Below are 19,562 nucleotides of genomic sequence, written 5' to 3' on the forward strand. Positions count from 1 at the left end.
AGGGGTGGAAGGGGGCTTTCCTTGTCGTCACAGTCTGGGGCCACGCATAGCCCCTCCCCGTTCGTCTGGGGGTACCCTTCCTCCGCCGGGGCTCTAAGGACTCCATTACTCTAAGCATGCAGGGCCTCGACCACCTCACACTTCCATGCATCCCAATCCACGCTTTGATACCAGGATAATAGGCCGTGTTGCAGCCTTGGGCCAGGATTATCTCAGATTAAAGGGTGCCCCCTCGGGGGTCAGGCTGGATAGGAGGAGCTCCAGCCACTCCGGTGAGGGGCGCCTCTTCCTAGTCTCCCCTGGAGCCGACGTTGGAGGCAGTGCCTGGAGAGAGCGAGCGAAGGTCTCCAGAAGTGGGAGGATTCCCCGGTGCATGGAGCGGGAGGGGCCATCGGACAAAAACGTCCTCCCGCTGCCGCCCTTCCCCCTCGCGCTTCATTAAAACCCGCGAGTGGGCGGGCAGGGGCGGGGGAGTCCCCATCTCCTCCCCCTCCCTCTTCCCCTCCACCCTGGCAGTCCAGCACATCAGTGGCCGTCACGGCCCGGGCACGCGCGCGCACGGACCCACACCCCGGCGGCTCTCACAATCGCACACACACATACACACTCACACACCAGCAAACAAAGGGTCTGGACACCCCCGTCCCCTCCCGCCCCCCAGGCCAGGGAGGGCGGGGCATCCCCTCCCCAGGCCCCCCCGCAAGGTAAGCTTGGGACTGCGAGCTGCGGTGGGGAGGGGGACACGGTGCCACAGTGGGAGGGGGCCAGGACGGTAGGGGGTTCCCCGGCTCCCTAGGAAAGTCGTACCCCCACCCCCACCGTATGCCCTTTAGGGCTTCGGCCCCGTCATCAGCCTGGGGGTGTTTGGAGAGAATCCCAGATGTCGGGGATTCCCGGATAGGCGCGGGGGTCTCTTCCTGGCTCTGGAGACTGGAGCTGCCCAGCTTCAGCAAAACAGGGTTCCCGGAGCCTCAGCTTCCAGAACTGGGGATAGGGCGCCGGAAGCTTCCCCATCAACGCCAAGCATTTCCTAATCTGCCAGCACAGCACCTCCAGCCCTGGGGACTGAGGAGAGGGACCCCTAAGTTGCTTTGCACTGTCCCTCTGTCCCCGGTCCCCATCCCACCCCCATCGGTGCAAACCCTGCTATGTCTCTCCTGCCTGTGTGTGTGTGGGGGGGAGGTTTGCGGGAATTGGGAACGCTTTTTGGGGCTACCCTTGCTTCTTCTGCTACATCCCATAGCCACTACCACTGAGCTGCGGTGGGGCCCGGCAGGCGGCTTTGCCTTCCTGAGTCTCAATTTCCTCCTCTGCAAAGTGGGTAATGACACACACCTAGGATTCCGCGAAATCGTGCTCGTGGAGCCTGCTTTTGCGCCATCATTTTATTTATTAGCTCATTTCACATCTCTTTCCCAAGTGTCTGCTTACGATGTACTGGGCACTGTGACCAGGCTTTGGGGCAGCAGCAACCAACAAACCCAGTAGGGGTCCCCGCTCCTGGCTAGTGAGGGAGCAGGATCCCTGTATAAACATACAAATCCCCGCGGGTGATTTCAGACTGTGAAGACTAAAATTCTGTCCTCGGACAGAGAGAGACTAGGGAAAGGCACTCAAGATTAAAGGAGAAGCTGGACACAGTGGCTCACGCCTGTAATCCTAGCACTTTGGGAGGCTGAGGCAGGCGGATCACTTGAGGTCAGGAGTTCGAGACCAGTCTGGCCAACATGGTGAAACCCCATGTCTACTAAAAATACAAAAATTAGTCGGGCGTGGTGGCAGGCGCCTGTAATCCCAGCTACCCAGAAGGCTGAGGCAGGAGAATTGCTTAAACCCGGGAGGCGGTGGTTGCAGTGAGCCAAGATCACACCACTGCACTCCAGTTTGGGTGACAGAGCAAGACTCTGTCAGGAAAAAACAACAACAACAACAACAACAGATTAAGTAAGACTTCTGGATCCTGCCTGCCTTCCTCCTTGGGTCTGAGCTCCATGAGGGCAGGATCAGGTCTAGAACAGTGCCTGGCACACAGTAGGTGCTCAATAAATGTTGAATGAGCGTGGCATCCTGGTGTGAGCCTGTAGTCCCAGCTACTCGGGAGGCTGGCTGGAGGATCCCAGCAACACCCATCTCTAAAAAAAAATAAAAACAAAAAATAAATCCTTAGCTGGGCATGGTGGCACACGCCTGTAGTCCCAGCTATTCAGGATGCTGAGGCAGGAGAATGGCTTGAACCCGGGAGGCAGAGGTTGCAGTGAGCTGAGATAGTGCCATTGCACTCCAGCCTGGGTGACAAGAGCAAAACTCAAAAAAAAAAAAATCTTAAATGAATTAAAGAGGGGATTAGTTTAAGACTAGATTCTAGAACTGTAAATTAGGAAGAAGGCTTAGCATAAACCAATCCACCCCCGCTCCCTTGAATTTGATACAGGAGACAGTGAATCCCAGAATGTCAACATTTCTACAAAATTGAAGATGGGCCCAGCACGATGGCTCACATCTGTAATCCCGATAATTGGGAGGCTGAGGTGGGAGGATCACTTGAGCCCAGGAGGTCGAGGCTGTAGTGAGCCATGATCACGTCACTGCACTTCAGCCTGGGAGACAGAGTGAGACTCTGTCTCACCAAAAAAAAAAAAAAGAAGGTGGTTAAAGCAAGGGTTGTGAACAGCTGTGGACAGAGACCAGAACTGAGCACTGTGTGCCCAGGAACTCATGGTGTCCAGCCAGTGCCCACTCTTCCCCACATAACATATAGACACAGCACTGCTTTCATCTATTCAATATTTATTCAGCACCTACTATGTACCAGGTGCCAGGGACACAGCAATTAACAGAACAAAACTCCCTGCCCCAGTGGAGCTGACATTTAGTGGAGGAAACTGAAATGAAATAACATGATCAAAAAGATATAATAACACATTGTTATTAGGATACTGATGGAAATAGAGGGTGTGGCTGGGTGTTTAGAAAGACTTCCTGCAGGAGCTGAATTCAGCACACACACACTCAAACCCAAACATAATCCCACTAATACACATCACAGAAAAGTGGCCATGGGGACTGAGTGGCTGAGCAGAGATTTAAACCTGGAACCTGCATTTCTTTTTTCTTTCTTCCTTTTTTTAACTAATTATTTATTATACTTTAAGTTCTGGGATACATGTACAGAACGTGCAGGTTTGTTACACAGGTATACACGTGCCATGGTGGTTTGCTGCACCCATCAACCTGTCATCTACATTAGGTATTTCTCCTAATGTTATACCTCCCCTAGCCCCCCACCCCACAACAGGCCCCAGTGTGTGATGTTCCCCTCCTGGTGTCCATGTGTTCTCATTGTTCAGCTCCCACCTATGAGTGAGAACATGCGGTGTTTGGTTTTCTGTTCTTGTGTTAGTTTGCTGAGAATGATGGTTTCCAGCTTCATCTATGTCCCTGCAAAGGACATGAACTCTTTTTCCTTCCTTCCCTCCTTCCTTTCTTTCTTTAATTGAGACAGAGTCTCACTCTGTCATGCCCAGGCTAGAATGCAGTGGCTCGATCTTGGCTAACTGCAACCTCTGCCTCCCAGATTCAAGTGATTCTCCCGCCTCAGTCTCCTGAGTAGCTGGGATTACAGGCACGCGCCACCACACCCAGCGAATTTTTTGTATTCTTAGTAGAGATGGGGTTTCACCATATTGGCCAGGCTGGTTGAAAACTCCCAACCTCAGGTGATCCGACCGTCTTGGCCTCCCAAAGTGCTCCCAATGAGCCACTGCGCCCAGCCCTCCTTTCTTTTTAAAGACAGGATCTTACTCTGTCACCCAGGCTGGAGTGCAGTGGCAATCGCAGCTCACTTGCAGCCTCAAACTCCTGGGCTCAAGCAATCCTCCTGCCTCAGCCTCCTGAGTACCTGGGATTACAGGTGCACAGCACCACACATGGCTAATTTTTTTTTCATTTCATTTTAAAAACGGGGTCTCCAAGAGTTGGAGGCTGCAGTGAGCTATGATCGCACTGCCGCATACCAACCCAGGCAACAGCAGGAGACCTGCCTCAAAAAAGAAAAGAAAAGAGATGGGGTGTCGCTATGTTGCCCTCACTGGTCTCAAACTGCTGGCCTCATGCGATTCCCCTGCCTTGGCCTCCCAAAGTGCTGGGAATATAGGCGTGAGCTACTGCGCCCAGCCCCCGGAACCTGCATTTCTAGGCACTGTGAAATACTGTTTTCCGCTGCATCTTCACACAGTGACACCCCCACACACCTACACATTCATATTACAGTCACACAGGCACAGCCAACCTCTTATTCACATAGACCGATGTGGTATTGCCCTGACACATAGATTCCTGCGGGTACAATTTGGTTTCAACTATGCAACACTTAGACTCACAGAAGGTTCCACCAGCCCATTTGCACATGCACAGCCAGGTATGAAGTTCATGCATATATATGCATGTATTTGCATACACATGCACACATGCCTGGAGCCCTTCACAATCCTTCCAAGACCTGCGTCAGCTTTGAGCATGGAACTTGGGCAGCCGTGAATATTCAGGGCCATGGTGTGGGCAGGGGCTTTTATTCTCACTTCCGTGTTATTTGCTGTACATCGCCACATCCTTCTGTTGAAGGAAGTGGGGAGTGGGCGGGATGTCGGGCTGGGTGACATCAGCTCTCCTCTGCCAGGCCAGGCCAGTGGCTCCCAGGCTGGGCTGGTAGCTGATGGTGCTGACAACATGGGTGGGGGAAAAGGACTCTCGTGGCCTGAGCCTGATGCCAGCTGTCGAGAGCAGCCTGTGCTGCCATCTGGACCCCCATCTCCAGCGGCCTGCTGTCCAGGGAAGGAGAAGGCAGGCTTAGAGGCATCCCTCCACCCTGAGCACTCCTGGGCCCTGCCTCCCTCGCCTGGGCTGCAGCCAGGGCTGATTGCCGCAAATGTGCACTTGTGTCCTGACAGCAGTAAGGGGCATGTCTCTGCCTCTCTCGCCTGGCCGGCTGGACCCCTCCAACATCGTCTTCTTCATTGCTTTCTTCATTTCACAAATCCTTGAGACTTTGAGCAACAGAATTTGCAGAGCCTAGGGAAAACGCACACGCAGGGTTCCTCTTCAAAATTACAAACAATAGGCCGGGCGCAGTGGCTCACGCCTGTAATCCCAACACTTTGAGAAGCTAAGGCAGGGGAATTGCTTGAGGCCAGGAGTTTGAGACCAGCCTGGCCAACATGGAGAAACCCCGTCTCTACTGAAAATGCAAAAATTAGCTGCGCGTGGTGGCAGGCGCCTGTAATCCCAGCTACTCAGGAGGCTGAGGCAGGAGAATCATTTGAACCCTGGAGGCGGAGGTTGCAGTGAGTCGAGATCACACCATTGCACTCCAGCCTGGATGACAAGAGCTAAACTCCGTCTCAAAAAAAGAAAAAAAATTATAAGTCTAAGGCAAAGAAAACACAAGCAGGGCTGGGCGCGGTGACTCACGCCTGTAATCCCTGCACTTTGGGAGGCCGAGGTGGGTGGATCACGAGGTCAGGAAATTGAGACCATCCTGGCTAACATGGTGAAACCCCGTCTCTACTAAAAAAAAAACCAAAAAATTAGCTGGGAGTGGTGGCAGGCGCCTATAGTCGCAGCTACTCGGGAGGCTGAGGCAGGAGAATGGCGTGAACCCGGGAGGTTGAGGCAGCAGAATGGCGTGAACCCGGGAGGCGGAGCTTGCAGTGAGCTGAGATCGCGCCACTGCACTCCAGCCTGGGCAACAAAGCGAGACTCCGTCTCAAGAAAAAAAAAAAAAAAGAAAGAAAAAGAAAAAGAAAACACAAGCAGAGTCAGGGGGATGGGAAAAGCATCAGGATATCTGAGGTCTGAATATGTTCTAGGTGTTTGAAGAACAGCAAAGGGGCTGGTGGGTTGGCCAGACATGGTGGCTCACGCCTGTAATCCCAGCACTTTGGGAGGCTGAGGCAGGAGGATCACCTGAGCCAAGGAATTCCAGACCTGCCTGGGCAACATGGCAAGACCCCCTCTCTACAAAGAATTTAAAAATTAACTGGGCGTTGTGGTGCTCACCTGTAGTCCCAGCTACTTGAGAAGCCGAGGCAAGAGGATCACTTGAGCCCAGGCGTTTAAGGCTACAGTGAGGTGTGATAACATCACTGCACTCCAGCCTGGGCAACAGAGTAAGACCCTTGTCTCTTAACAAAATGAAAATAGGCCGAGCACGGTGGCTTACGCCTGTAATCCCAGCACTTTGGGAGGCTGAGGCGGGCAGATCATGAGGTCAAGAGATTGAGACTATCCTGGCCAACATGGTGAAACCCCGTCTCTACTAAAAGTACAAAAATTAGCTGGGTGTGGTGGTGCGCACCTGTAGTCCCAGCTACTTGGGAGGCTGAGGCAGGAGAATCACTTGAACTCAGGAGGCAGAGGTTGTAGTGAGCTGAGATTGTGCCACTGCACTCTAGCCTGGCAACAGAGCGAGACTGTCTCAATTTAAAAAAAAAAAAGGGAACAGAAATAAATTCACATGCATTACTTCACTTCATCCTCACAACAACCCCATCAGATGGGTGTGAATATTATTCCTATTTTACAGATGACAAAACTGAGGGCCAGAGAGGCTGAGTAATTTGCTCTAAAGTATACAGGCAGAGCTGAGAGATACTGTGAGTTCAGTTCTAGACTACCACAATAAAGCGAGTATCACAATAAAGTGATACAAAAAAATTTTGGTTTCCTAGTGCATGTAAAAATTATGCTGACACTATACCATATGTATATTAAGTATGCAATAGCATTATGTCTAAAACAACAATGCATATACCTTAATTTTAAAATACTTTATTAGCTTGGGCAACACAGTGAGACCTCATTTCTATGAAAAAAATTTAAAAATTAGCTGGGCATGTTGGTACTCACCTGTGGTCCCAGCTACTTGGGAGGCTGAGGTGAGAGGATAGCTTGAGCCCAGGAGGACAAGGCTGCAGTGTGCTATGATCACAGCACTGCACTCCAGCCTGTGCAACGGAGTGAGACCCTGTCTCTAAAACAAAACAGAAAAACCTTAAAAACTTTATTGCTGCCCGGGTGTGGTGGCTCACACTTATAATCCCAGCACTTTGGCTGAGGCGGGCAGATCACTTGAGCCCAAGGGTTTGAGACCAGCCTGGCCAACATGGTGAAACCCCATCTCTACCAAAAAATACAAAAATTAGCTGGGCATGGTGGTGCACGCCTGTAGTCCCAGCTACTCCAGAGGCCGAGGCAGGAGAATCGCTTAAACCCGGGAGGCGGAGATTGCAGTGAGCCGAGATCACGCCACTGTACTCCAGCCTGAGCGATAGAGTGAGACCCTGTTTGAAAAAAAACCAAAACCAAAAACAAAAAAACCTTTATTGCTAAGAAAAGCTAACCATCATCTGAGCCTTCGGCAAGTCATAATCTTTTTCCTGGTGGAGGGTCCTGCCTCAATGTTGATGGCTTCTGACTGATGAGGGTGGTGGTTGCTGAAGGTTGGGGTGGTTGTGGCAATTTTTAAAAATAGAACAGGTCGGGCGTGGTGGCTCATGCCTGTAATCCCAACACTTTGGGAGGCTGAGGCAGGTGGATCACTTGAGGTCAGGAGTTCAAGACCAGCCTGGCCAACATGGTACAACCCCGTCTCTGCTAAAAATACAAAAATTAGCCTAGCGTGGTGGTGGGCACCTGTAATTCCAGCTACTTGAGAGGCTGAAGCAGGAGAATCTCTTGAACCCAGGAGGCAGAGGTTGCAGTGAGCTGAGATGGCACCATTGCACTCTAGCCTGAGTGACAGAGCAAGACTCAGTCTCAAAATAAATAAATAAATAAGATAATAATAATAATACTTGAAAGTCAAATGTACTCCTTGATCAGTGGGCTGCAGAATGGACGCTGTGTTAGCAGGCAGGAAAACATCTCCTTGTACATCTCCATCAGAGCTCTTGGGTGACCAGTTGCATTGACAATGAGCAGTCATATTTTGAAATGAAACTTTTTTCTGCACAGGAAGTCTCAACTGTCGGCTTAAAATATTCCGTAAACAGATGTGCTGTCACCCAGGCTTTGTTGTTCTATTTATAGCGCAGAGGCCAAGTACACTTAACATCATTCTAAAGGTCCCCAGGATTTTCAGAATAGTAAATGAGAATTGGTTTCAACCGAAAGCCACCAGCTGCATTAGCCCTTAACAAGAGTCAGGCTGTCCTTTGAAGCCAGTCATTGACTTCACTTCTCTCTAGGGTGAACGTCCTAGTTGGCATCTACTTCCAATAGAAGACTATTTTGTTGGGCAGGCGCCGTGGTTCACGCCTATAATCCTAGGAATTAGAAACCAGACTGGGCAACATGGTGAAACCCCGTCTCTATAAAAATACAAAAAATTAGGTAGACGTGGTGGCACGCACCTGTAATCCCAGCTACTCCGGAGGCTGAGGCACGAGAATCGCTTGACCTGGGAGGCGGAGGTTGCAGTAAGCTGCAATCTCGCCATTGCACTCCAGTCTGAGCAACAGGCTCTTCCCATCCCCCTGACTCTGACTCAGAAAAAAAAAAAAAAAAAAATAGACCAGGAGCTGTGGCTCACGCTTGTAATCCCAGCACTTCGGGGGGCTGAGGTGGGCGGATCATGAGGTCAGGAGATCGAGACCATCCTGGCTAACACAGTGAAACCCTGTCTTTACTAAAAATACAAAAAAAAAAAAAAAAAATTAGCTGGGCATGGTGGCAGGTGCCTGTAGTCCCAGCTACTTGGGAGGCTGAGGCAGGAGAATGGCGTGAACCCAGGAGGTGGAGCTTGCAGTGAGCCAAGATCGCGCCACTGCACTCCAGCCTGGGCGACAGAGCAACACTCCATTGCAAAAAAAAAAAAAAAAAAAGACTATTTTGTCTACACTGAACAATTTGTTGTTAATTGTAGCCACTTTCATCAATAATTTTAGCTAGATTTCTTCTGGGTAACTTGCTGCAGCTTCTTTCTCTCTCTTTTTTTTTTTTATTAAAACATGTTTACTTTTTAGGCCAGGCATGGTGGCCCATGCTTGTAATCCCAGCACTTTGGGAGGTCAAGGTGGGAGGTTTGCTTGAGCCCAGGAGTTCCAGACCAGCCTAGGCAACATGGTTAAACTCTATCACTACAAAAAATACAAAAATTAAGGCCAGGCGTGGTGGCTCACGCCTGTAATTCTAGCACTTTGGGAGGCCAAGGCGGGTGGATCATGAGGTCAGGAATTTGAGATCAGCCTGACCAACATAGTGAAACCCCGTCTCTATTAAAAATACAAAAAATTAGCCAGGCATGGTGGCAGGTGCCTGTAATCCCAGCTACTCAGGAGGCTGAGGCAGGAGAATCACTTGAACCCAGGAGGCAGAGGTTGCAGTGAGCCGAGATTGTGCCATTGCACTTCAGCTCGGGCGACAGTGCAAGATTCTGTCTCAAAAAAACAAACAAAACAACAAACAAACAAAAACCCAAAAAACAAAAATTAGCTGGGCATGGTGGTGTGTGCCTGTAATCCCAGCTACTCAGGAGGCTGAGGTGGGAGGACTGCTTTAGCCCAGGAGGTCGAGGCTGAGGGCCACAATGAATGGGTGCCATTTCTTGCTCTGTTTGCTGGAGAATACAGGTTACAATCAGAGTGGTGAGTGCTTTAATGGGGGTAGAAAAACCTGCAGTGGGGGCCCAGAACATGGACTGGGGCAGTCTGGCTGAAAAATGGAGGTGACCTTTAAGCTATCTTTTTTTTTTTTTGAGACGGAGTCTCGCTCTGTCACCCAGGTCACCCAGGCTGCAGTGCAGTAGCGTGATCTCAGCTCACTGCAAGCTCTGCCTCCCGGGTTCACGCCATTCTCCTGCCTCAGCCTCCCGAGCAGCTGGGACTACAGGCGCCCACCCCTGGGCCCGGCTAATTTTTTGTATTTTTACTAGAGGTGGGGTTTCACTGTGTTAGCCAGGATGGTCTCGATCTCCTGACCTCGTGATCCACCTGTCTCGGCCTCCCAAAGTGCTGGGATTACAGGCGTGAGCCACCGTGCCTGGCCTAAGCTATCTTTATACATTCATCCATTTGTTCAACAAATGTCTGTTGAGGGCCCACCAGGTGCTAAAGGCTAGGTTGAAGAAATGATGTTTACATTAGTTTCCATTAATTTACATTGAACTGAAGTGCTAGCTAAGGCAATAAGGCAAGAAAAAGAAATAAGAACCAGACTGAGCATAGTGGTTCATGCCCAGCATGAACATGGGTTCATGTAATCCCAGCACTTTGGGAGGCTGAGGTGTGAGGAGCACTTTAGTCCAGGAGTTTGAGACCAGCCTGGGCAACATGGCAAGACCCCATCTCTACAAAACAACAAAAACAAAAATTAGCCAGGCATGATGGCGCGTGCCTGTAGTACCAGCTGCTACTCTGGAGGCTGAGGTGGGAGGATAGCCTGAGCCTGGGAGGTCGAGGCTGCAGTGAGCTGTGCAATGGTGCCACTGCACTCCAGCCTGGGCAACAGAGTGAGACCCTGTCTCAAATAAATAAATAAATATTAAAAAAAATAAAGAAATAAGAACTAGGCTGGGTGTGATGGCTCACACCTGTAATTCCAGCACTTTGAGTTTGAGCTTTAGTTTGAGCTCAGGAGTTTGAGACCAGCCTGGGTAACATAGTGAGACCCCAGTCTCTATTTAAAAAATAGAAACAAAAGAACCAAAGTAGGGGATAAACCAGCTAGTACACAGTAGAACTGTTAGGAACATTACACTATCAGGCTCTCAATAATAACCTGACATTGAACAGGTTATTAAAAGCCTATTATGTTCCAGATTGTGTTCAGGACACTCAGGAGATAGTAAAGAATCATACTACATTATTGTTAACATAATAATTAAACAAAGTTTTCGTGCCCTCCTGCAGCTAATATTCCAGTGTGAGGAGACACAGACAATAAATGTAATAAATAAATTACATAGTGTGGTATGAGGGGGGAAGAGTGGGAAAAGGGGGACCAGAAGTCCTAGGAGGTTGTATTATAATTTTAAGTGGGGGTGGGGTAAGAAAGAAAGAAATGCCTGAAAGGATGAGATATAAGCAAAGACCTAAAAGAGATAAGGGACCTGCGGATTTTTTTTTTTTTTTTTTTTTTGAGATGGAGTCTCAATCTGTTGCCCAGGCTGGAGTGCAGTGGCCCGATCTCTGCTCACTGCAACCTCCACCTCCCAGGCTCAAGCGAGTCTCCTGCCTCACCCTCCCAAGTAGGTGGAACTACAGGTGCCTGCCACCACGCACGGCTGATTTTTGTATTTTTAGTAGAGATGGGGTTTCACCATGTTGGCCAGGCTGGTCTCGAACTCCTGACCTCAAGTGATCCACCTGCTTTGGCCTTCCATAGTGCTGGGATTACAGGCCTGAGCCACCGCACCTGGCCAACCTGCGGATATTTGGGGGAAGAGTTCCAGGTGGACAGAACTGAAAGTGCAAAGGGCCTGAGGCACCAGCATGCTTGCTGTGTCCAGAAACAGCTAGACCAGTGTGGCTGGAGCTGAGGGCAGGAAGGTGACTGGGCGTTATCTAGCAGGACTGTGTGGGCCACGCGAGGACTTTGACTTTTCCTCTGAGTGAGGTAAGAGCTATTAGGGCTCTGAGTAGAGGAAGATCATGATCTGAATCGAGTTCTAACAGGCTCCCACAGGGTCAGATGTTACCATTTATTAAACATTTACTGAGTGCCAGACACTATTCTGTTCAATATGGTTTGATCTCATTTCATTCTCACATGGACCCTGTAGGGAATATCATTCCATTTCACAGAAAAGAAACTGAGGCTCACAGAGTTTAAGACACTGACCCATGGCCGCACAGCAATAATTTTCAGCGCCTGGGTGCCAAGGTAAAGTAAGCCAGCCTCTCCCTCCCCCAAGCATTTCAGACAAGGATCGGTGGCTGCAGAGCGCACCCGTCTTCGGGAACGGCGTCTGTGTCCCTGTCTGTCTGTTTCTATTTCCACACGTCCCTGTCTGTCTCCACGCGCCTCTGCCTGTGCGTCCCCCATCTGTGCCCAAGCCGCCGTCTCTCTGCGCCCGGCCCCCGCACATTGGAGCTATTTCGGGTTTAAGGCTTAAAAGCCCAACAGCTCGGAGGAGACGCTTCCTCCGGCCCCCGGCTCGGACCACGCGCCGCACGCGGCCAGCTCTGGGAGCTCCCAGTTTTTTCTGCGGGATCCCCGAGCCGGGGAAGCCCCCGCGGGAGGAAGGGTGGGGGCTGGGGCGACCCGGGCCCGGAGGCTCTCGGCCCCCCAGTGGCCAACCCCGGCATTGACGCCGTCAGGAGCCCAGCCGTGCGTCAGCCGTCGCCCTGGCAACGGGGGCGACGTCACCACATTGGTAGTGCGTCAGTCCGCTGACGTCACGCCCCAGGAGAGGCAATAGGCAAGTGGCGGGGGCGGGTTCTAGGCCCGACCGGCAGGGGGAGCCCTGGGGCACTGATGGCAGATGCGTTTGGCTTGGTCTTGCAGGAGGCCCTGGCCCTGCCGACATGGCCACCGCAGCCCCAACGGCGCGCTAGGTTGGCGAGATGAAGAGGAGTCGCAGTGCCCTGTCCGTGGCAGGGACCGGGGACGAGGTGCGAGAGGAGGGGCTAGGGCTAGGGGCGGGGCTTCGCCCCTGGGGGTAGACTAGCGCCCTCTAGTGACCACGGCTATTTCCTGAACGTGGCTTCACTACCTCCAAGCTGTGAGGAGTTTGGTCCCCTCGTGCCTCAGTTTACCCCCTTGATTCCATTTTTCTCCTGCTGCCCTGATTAAGAGGCTCTCAGCCGGCCCAGGGACAGCAGGCAGAGGCTTCTCAAATGAGGAGAGGATTTTGGCGAGGAGGTGGGAGGGGGCGCTAGGGGTGGTGAGGTCTTGAGAGTCTCAGATGTGAGGGATGGGAGGGGGGCATTGACATTAAGACCAAGAGGGGCCCTCTTAGACGTGGAGGTTGGGAAGAGACCCTAAAAAGGTGATGTGTTAGAGAGGTCTCACACTTGAGACAGAATGTCTAGATGTGACAGACCCCAAGGCTGGGGCATCGAGAGGGGACTCCACAAAAATTATGGCTGAGAAGGGGCACTCTTAGACCTAAGGGATGGTAGGGCATCCTCTGTGTGAGGGGTCAGCGAGTGGCTCACACGTGAAGGGGAGCCTATACCGCCATTAACTACTCCCTTAGACAGCTAGGTAGGGGTGTTCTTGGGGAGAGGGGCTCAGAGCTTCCCAGCCAGGCCACGCCCCTATTCCATTTTGTCCCTCCCCAGAGGTCGAGGGAGACCCCCGAATCCGACCGTGCCAACATGCTGGGGGCCGACCTGCGTCGCCCTCGCCGCCGCCTCTCGTCCGGTCCTGGCCTGGGCTGGGCCCAGCCTGAGCCCTCGGACCCTGGGGTCCCTCTGCCGCCACGGCCCACCACGCTGCCGCTGCTGATCCCACCGCGGATTTCCATCACCAGGGCCGAGAACGACAGGTAGGTAGGAGAGGGAGCAGAGTGGGAGGTGGGTTGGGGAGGCACGGTGCCAACTGGGCTAGGTCCAGCCACCAGCCCTTCCCGATCTCCATGCTCCCTGCCGTTTGCAAAACTAGCTGCAACTTGTCCTGTGGCGGGCTGTGACACCCCTACCCCCAAGGCACCCTTCGCAGGCTCTAGGAACCCCTTATTTCATTTTCCAGCTGCCTGAGTCAGCAAGGGGCAGGACTGAGGAAAGGGGTGTCATGTCTCCAGCCCCCAAGATGCTCCCATATTCACAGAGCTGGGGCAGGTTGATCAGGCGGCTGTGCACCGGCTTTCATGTCCCCGCCTGGGAGGATCAGGTTTCTTCTCCGCCTTGAAGCGGATGGTGGAGTCTTGGAAGGGGTCTGGACTAGCATTTTTCTTTCTCCTGGGGAGATGTGAGAAATATCTGCGAGCTCTGGGTTCACACAGCACTTCCTGCTGATTCTCAACTGGGGACCTTCCAGGTACCCAACCAGTTTCCCAGAGTACTCAACCCCCCTCTTGGCTCAAGAATGAGCTGGAAAGTCAGACAGCTGAGCTGGTCCTGGCTTCTGGCCGGTCCCTGCCCCCATGCCCTCCTCTGGTCACCGCTTTCGGCAGTTCCAATCCACCCCCACCCCCATCTACTCCATTGGAGGGTTCCAGGGTCTCTGTTTCCGTCATGGTCCAATGGTTCATTTCCAGATAGGGAGAGCAAGTGACTGTCTCTCGCCCCTGGAGCTGCTTAATTATATCTCCCCACGCCCATCCCACTAGCCTCAGGTCCAGATCAGTTTATCCCCCAGCTCAGGCCACCGCTCCTCGTTTCCTCCTTCTTCTGCAACCCCAGCTGTGTCCTGACACCCCCACCCACCTCACATTACGCACTCCCACCCGCTTCCAGATCTCTAACCAACGTTACAGCATACCCCTGCCAAGAATTTGGCCCAGCCCAGGACTCTCAAATATGGTCTGGGGAGAACTCACAGCCCCTGCAAATTCCCTAGAAGCCGTTTTGAGTGTGTAATGGGGGGGGTGTTCCTGAGAGAAGTGGGGAACACAGTTTTGGCCCTTGGAATACCCGGCGGCTGCTGATGGGGGGGCCGGTTTTTGCTCGGCGTTCGCCCACGCCGGGAGCCCCCTCTGGCGGGGAGAAAAGTGGCTGTGGGGGTTGAAGACCGGCAGTCTTTTTTTTTTTTTTTTCAAATAAGGAGAAGGGCGCGGGGGGAGGGCGGTGGCAGACGGCATCGCGTGCCCTGGGGAGCCCGTGACAGGGGGCGCACGGGGGCAGGGGTCTGGTCCCCGGGTCGCGCAGCAGAGCAGTTTCGCGTTCGAGCTCTTATCGGCGTGGGCGGGGGGGGCGGTGGGACACGCGGGCGCGTGCACTCCCCCCGCCCAGCAGCCATCCTTGGGAGGGGGTTGAGGGGGATGGGGGCGCACTCGGATCCCGCTCGCTCTCTGCTTGCTCGCTTGGCGCGGCGCTGGGGGAGGCGGGAGCGTGAGTCACGGCGACTCCCGATTTAGGTGCCGGAAGGGGGGCTCTGCTGGCGGGGGCCGCAGGGAGGAGGCTCGCCTGTTTACTCGCCTGAAAAGGGCACGGGGGTGCGCTCCGCGGCTACCTGGGACCTTCCTCAGTTTACCTCTCGCAGAAGCGCTTTAGAAGAGGCAGCGATGTATAGAGCGGTGGGCCGGCAGCTGCGGTATCCGCCACAGGGTGTCTTCCTGGAGCCACAAGGGAACCAATGGGACACACCCCAGAAACACCCCAGAGGCCCCAGGCCGACCACACACATACACTCACGCACACGCACACACTAACATACATAGACGCCCTCCGACACTACAGTCAGACGACAGAGGCCGAATCGCGTGCACAACTCCGCAAGCACACACCGACCACAAACGCATCCAAGCGCTTGAGAACACATTCACAGTCCCCAGGCCACCTGAAAAAAGACCACGTAGGGATGCACATCCTCCAAATAGGCAGCACATGTGCGCACACATCCTTCACCCACAGACACACACAGTTATACACACAGCCAAATCCAGAGAAACGGGCAGACAACAGCAGCCAACCACGTGCGCACACACACTTCCAGCCGACACTGAAAACACAGACAACCCTCGGAAGAGGCCACGTGCGCGCACATCCCGCCCCGGGCCCGCACCATCACTATCCTCCGACGCACAGACAGGAGATCCCACACACTCTGCCGCCGCCCGCTGCAGGCACCGCGCCGGTGGCACTAGGACCACTCCTCAAAAACTACCCCCGGCCAGGGGTAGCGGCGAGGACACGCCAGCACCGGACTCCGCCCTCGCCATGATGGACCGACTGACTGACACTCTGGCAACCAGTCCGGTGTCTGCTTCCAGATCGGATTAACCGTTTAACTCCTTCGTGCCTGTGCGCGCCGCGGCCAAGCAGGGTGCTTTGAAGACAGACGAGTTCCAGCGCCCCCTCCCAGCCCGGAGCGGGGATCTGCGTGGGCGGGAAGGGCCCCCCCTCCTTAGGTAGCTGCCCCCCGCTGGCCCGGACGGGGGAGGAGGGGGGCGGCGCTGACAGCCGCGGCGGGCGGGGGGCGGGGAGGGGCGGGACGGGGCGGAGGAGCCGGGGCTGGCGCCGAGCGGGGCGCGGAACGCGGAGCGCGGAGCGCGGAGAGCGCCGCCCCGCACTGAGCAGAGCTCCAGGCGCCGAAAGGAAGCTGCAGAGCCCGGCCCGGGGGCGATTGGCCCGCAGCGCCCCCGGGTCTGTCCCCGGGGCGCCATGGCCCTACCGCGGCCGGGCGCACCCGCGGGGCCCTGGGCTCGCTGGCTTGCGCGCAGCTGAGCGGGGTGTAGGTTGGAAGGGCCAGGGCCCCCCAGGGCGCAAGTGGGGGCCGGCGCCATGGAACCCCCGACCGTCCCCTCGGAAAGGAGCCTGTCTCTGTCACTGCCCGGGCCCCGGGAGGGCCAGGCCACCCTGAAGCCTCCCCCCCAGCACCTGTGGCGGCAGCCTCGGACCCCCATCCGTATCCAGCAGCGCGGCTACTCGGACAGCGCGGAGCGCGCCGAGCCGGAGCGGCAGCCGCACCGGCCCATAGAGCGCGCCGATGCCATGGACACCAGCGACCGGCCCGGCCTGCGCACGACCCGCATGTCCTGGCCCTCGTCCTTCCATGGCACTGGCACCGGCAGCGGCGGCGCGGGCGGAGGCAGCAGCAGGCGGTAAGACTCCCCGCGGCGGATGCGCGCGGAACGGATGGGCGCGCAGGGAGGAGGCAACTCGAGCTGCCGGCCGCAGGGGGCGCTAGGATGCGGGTGGGGTCGGTTTGGCTGGCGGCGGCGGAGGGAATTCGGCTGCGGGGGCGTCTAGGACCTGGCCCCGGTTGTGCGCTCTACGGAAGGCTTCCTGCTGAAGCCCATCCTGGGGTCCATTTAGGGGGCGCCACGCTGCGCGTGGTGTTCACGAGGTCTGGGTTGGGGAAGGGGGCTGCACATTTAGGGGTCTGTATTCTTGGTGATAGTGGAGAACAGCTGCTAAGCTGGGAACCACTTGGAGGGACCTTCCTAGGGGCACTATACTGAGGGCTAGATTCGCAGTGTTTGGGGTACTCTTGGAGCACTCCATAAGGGGGTGCCTGCTAGGACCAGGATCTTTACTTCAGGGTGGGGTGCTCTCAGGGTCCTTCTAGGGGATGGAGGACTCTATTGCGGGGATGTTAGTGGACTTCTCCTGCAGCAGCTGGGGTCAGAAATCCAGAAGGTGCCTCTTGGGGGAGCACTGTTTTGGGAGCCTTGCGTTAGATTGGAGTTCCCCTCTCAGGGCAAGAGTGTTAGCGTTAAGTAGCTGTTCAGAGGCAGGAAACAGTGGAGGGGGGGCGCAGTCCCAGCACAGAGGGAAGGAGTCCCCGACTGCAGAGGTGACAGCATAGTGAGGGTGCGTGTGTGTTGAGCGTGGTCTCCTCTGAGGGTATCCTCCGACTGACCTCCGTTTGCTCCAGCTGTCCGGGTATGACCAGCTGTGGCTACCTCAGTTGTGTGCTCTGTGTGAGCTTCTGGGGTCTTGTGATGGTGACACGATGACTATGTGTCCTCCAGGGACAGTGTAATTGTGACAGTGTGACTGTGTATTTCCAGGGTAGTGTGACTGTGTGTTTCTGGGACAGGGTTTGCGACAGTGACTGTGTGTGCTCCAAGAATGCTGTGACTGTCACAGGGTGACTGTGGCCTCATGGGATGCAGTGATTGGGATAGAGTGACCGTTTCTGCTCCTAGGACAGTGATTGTGCAATGGCGTTGGTGGTCTAGGGACAATGTGATTGTGACAGTGTCATTTCTGGCATGCAGTGATTGTGGCACTGGGGTGTTTACACTTGGGGAACAATGTGATTGAGTTCGTGGAACAGTCTGTGCTCCTTGGACACTGTGATTGAAACACAGTGGCTGTGTGTTAGTCTTCACCAGGTGCTCACGTCTGAGCGTCGGTGCTCTGACATGTGGTCTGGGTTCCCTCTGCCTGGTGTATCCTAAGAACTGGTGTCCTCTAACCACCTGGTGTTCTTAGTTATTGTTCCTGCTCTGATGGTGCTCCAGGGTCTGACTGCTTGTGCTCCAGCGATGTGTGCAACTGACAGCTTTGCCCGTGTGCTCTACCTCGATGCCCCACTGCTGGGGATATCACCAAGACGGTCAGATTTGGGCTCCTTATCCCTGGAGCTCCTGAGTGAGGCCTCTCTAAGATGTAGCCCTACTCTTCCTAAGTCTCTTTGGGGGTCTTCAGCAGTCATTGCAGCCCTCCAGGCCACCCCCACCTCTGTTCTGGTCACCCCCCAGCCCCAGTCCCCCTGCACCCCTGTACCCACCAGGAAGCAAGTGTCACGGGCCCAGCATACATGGGCTGACATTTCCCAAAGGGAACTGGAGAGAGGCTGAAGGAAGAGAAAGTTGGAATCAACAGAAAATGCTAAAACTGGGGCAGGGGGCCAAACTGGCACAGGTCACTGTCCTAAGACACCAAGGGGTGGGTGAAGTGAAGTAGGATCCAGGCCCCATTTCTTTGCAAGGCTCCAGGGACTCCTCCTAGCCTGGTCTCTGGGGCACTGAGTCTTAGGGGACAGTGGCTGAGTGGTAATAATCATCAATATTTTGGTGGGTATCCATCTTGCAATGGCTCACCCTCCGGCTCCATGCCAGGGACTTTTCCATATGCATCCTCATCCCCAGTGCCCTGGGTATTCCAGCAGGGTATTCCTGCTGGCATATGGAGAAACTGGAGCCCAGAGACAAAACCCTTTCTCTTTTTTTTTTTTTTTTGACGGAGTCTCCTCTGTCACCCAGGCTGGAGTGCAGTGGCGTGATCTCAGCTCACTGCAACCTCTGCCTCTGCTTCCGGATTCAAGTGATTCTCCTGCCTCAGCCTCCGGAGTAGCTGGGATTACAGGCGCCCACCACCACACCTGACTAATTTTTGAATTTTTTAGTAGAGATGGGGTTTCACCATGTTGGCCAGGCTGGTCTCGAACTCCTGACCTCAGGTGATCTGCCCACCCCTCAGCCTCCCAAAGTGCTGGGATTACAGGCATGAGCCACTGCACCCAGCTAAACCTTTTCTCTTTCTCACCCAAACTCACACAACCAGGAGATGGGAGAGCTGGAATCGCAACGCAGGTCCGCCCAATTCCTGTGCATCGTTGTATAAGTGTCTTGCCCTCTCTGAGCCTTAATTGTCCAGTCTGTAGAGTGGGGCTGTTGTTGGCACTGCCATGTGGGGGTCACTTTGAGAGTTCTGCGAGCTTGGAGATGTGTGTAAAGGACTTAACATAATCAGTAGATCTCCATTCAGGGACCTGGACTAAGGAGGGGGGACCTGGGTGGATCCCATTTCTCCAGGGTGAGTAGAAAAAAACAGGAACCTTAACCACATCCCCACGTCGACTCGGGTTTCTGTTTCACTGTGGGCCTGTGCACCCTTCAGTGTCTATGCTGAGGTCCAAAGCTGGGACTGATGGGTGGGCTGTAGCTGGCATCAGTGCCAGGGTCCTCCCCCATTCCCAGGGAAAAGGAGGAAGGTGTCTGATGGCAACCT

General features: G+C 54.3%; 1 protein-coding gene across 3 annotated transcripts in view; it reads left to right on the top strand.

Annotated features, from left to right (window-relative positions):
• Positions 1-537: 537 nt before the first annotated feature.
• The window catches only part of PDE4A (phosphodiesterase 4A), a 65,392-nt gene continuing 46,367 nt past the window's right edge, over positions 538-19,562 (top strand). The window contains exons 1-3 of one of the 3 annotated variants that reach the window (XM_055371658.2): positions 538-704; positions 12,502-12,608; positions 13,281-13,486. In XM_055371658.2, the coding sequence (XP_055227633.1) occupies positions 12,561-12,608; positions 13,281-13,486 (254 nt within the window). In that variant the 5' untranslated portion in view covers positions 538-704; positions 12,502-12,560. Of the gene's footprint in view, positions 705-12,390; positions 12,609-13,280; positions 13,487-16,154; positions 16,703-19,562 lie in introns of those variants that run through there. The other 2 variants (XM_055371659.1, XM_055371657.2) reach the window with 2 other exon arrangements.

This window comes from Gorilla gorilla, chromosome 20 (genome assembly GCF_029281585.2).
Source record: "Gorilla gorilla gorilla isolate KB3781 chromosome 20, NHGRI_mGorGor1-v2.1_pri, whole genome shotgun sequence".
Classification (NCBI taxonomy): domain Eukaryota; kingdom Metazoa; phylum Chordata; class Mammalia; order Primates; family Hominidae; genus Gorilla; species Gorilla gorilla.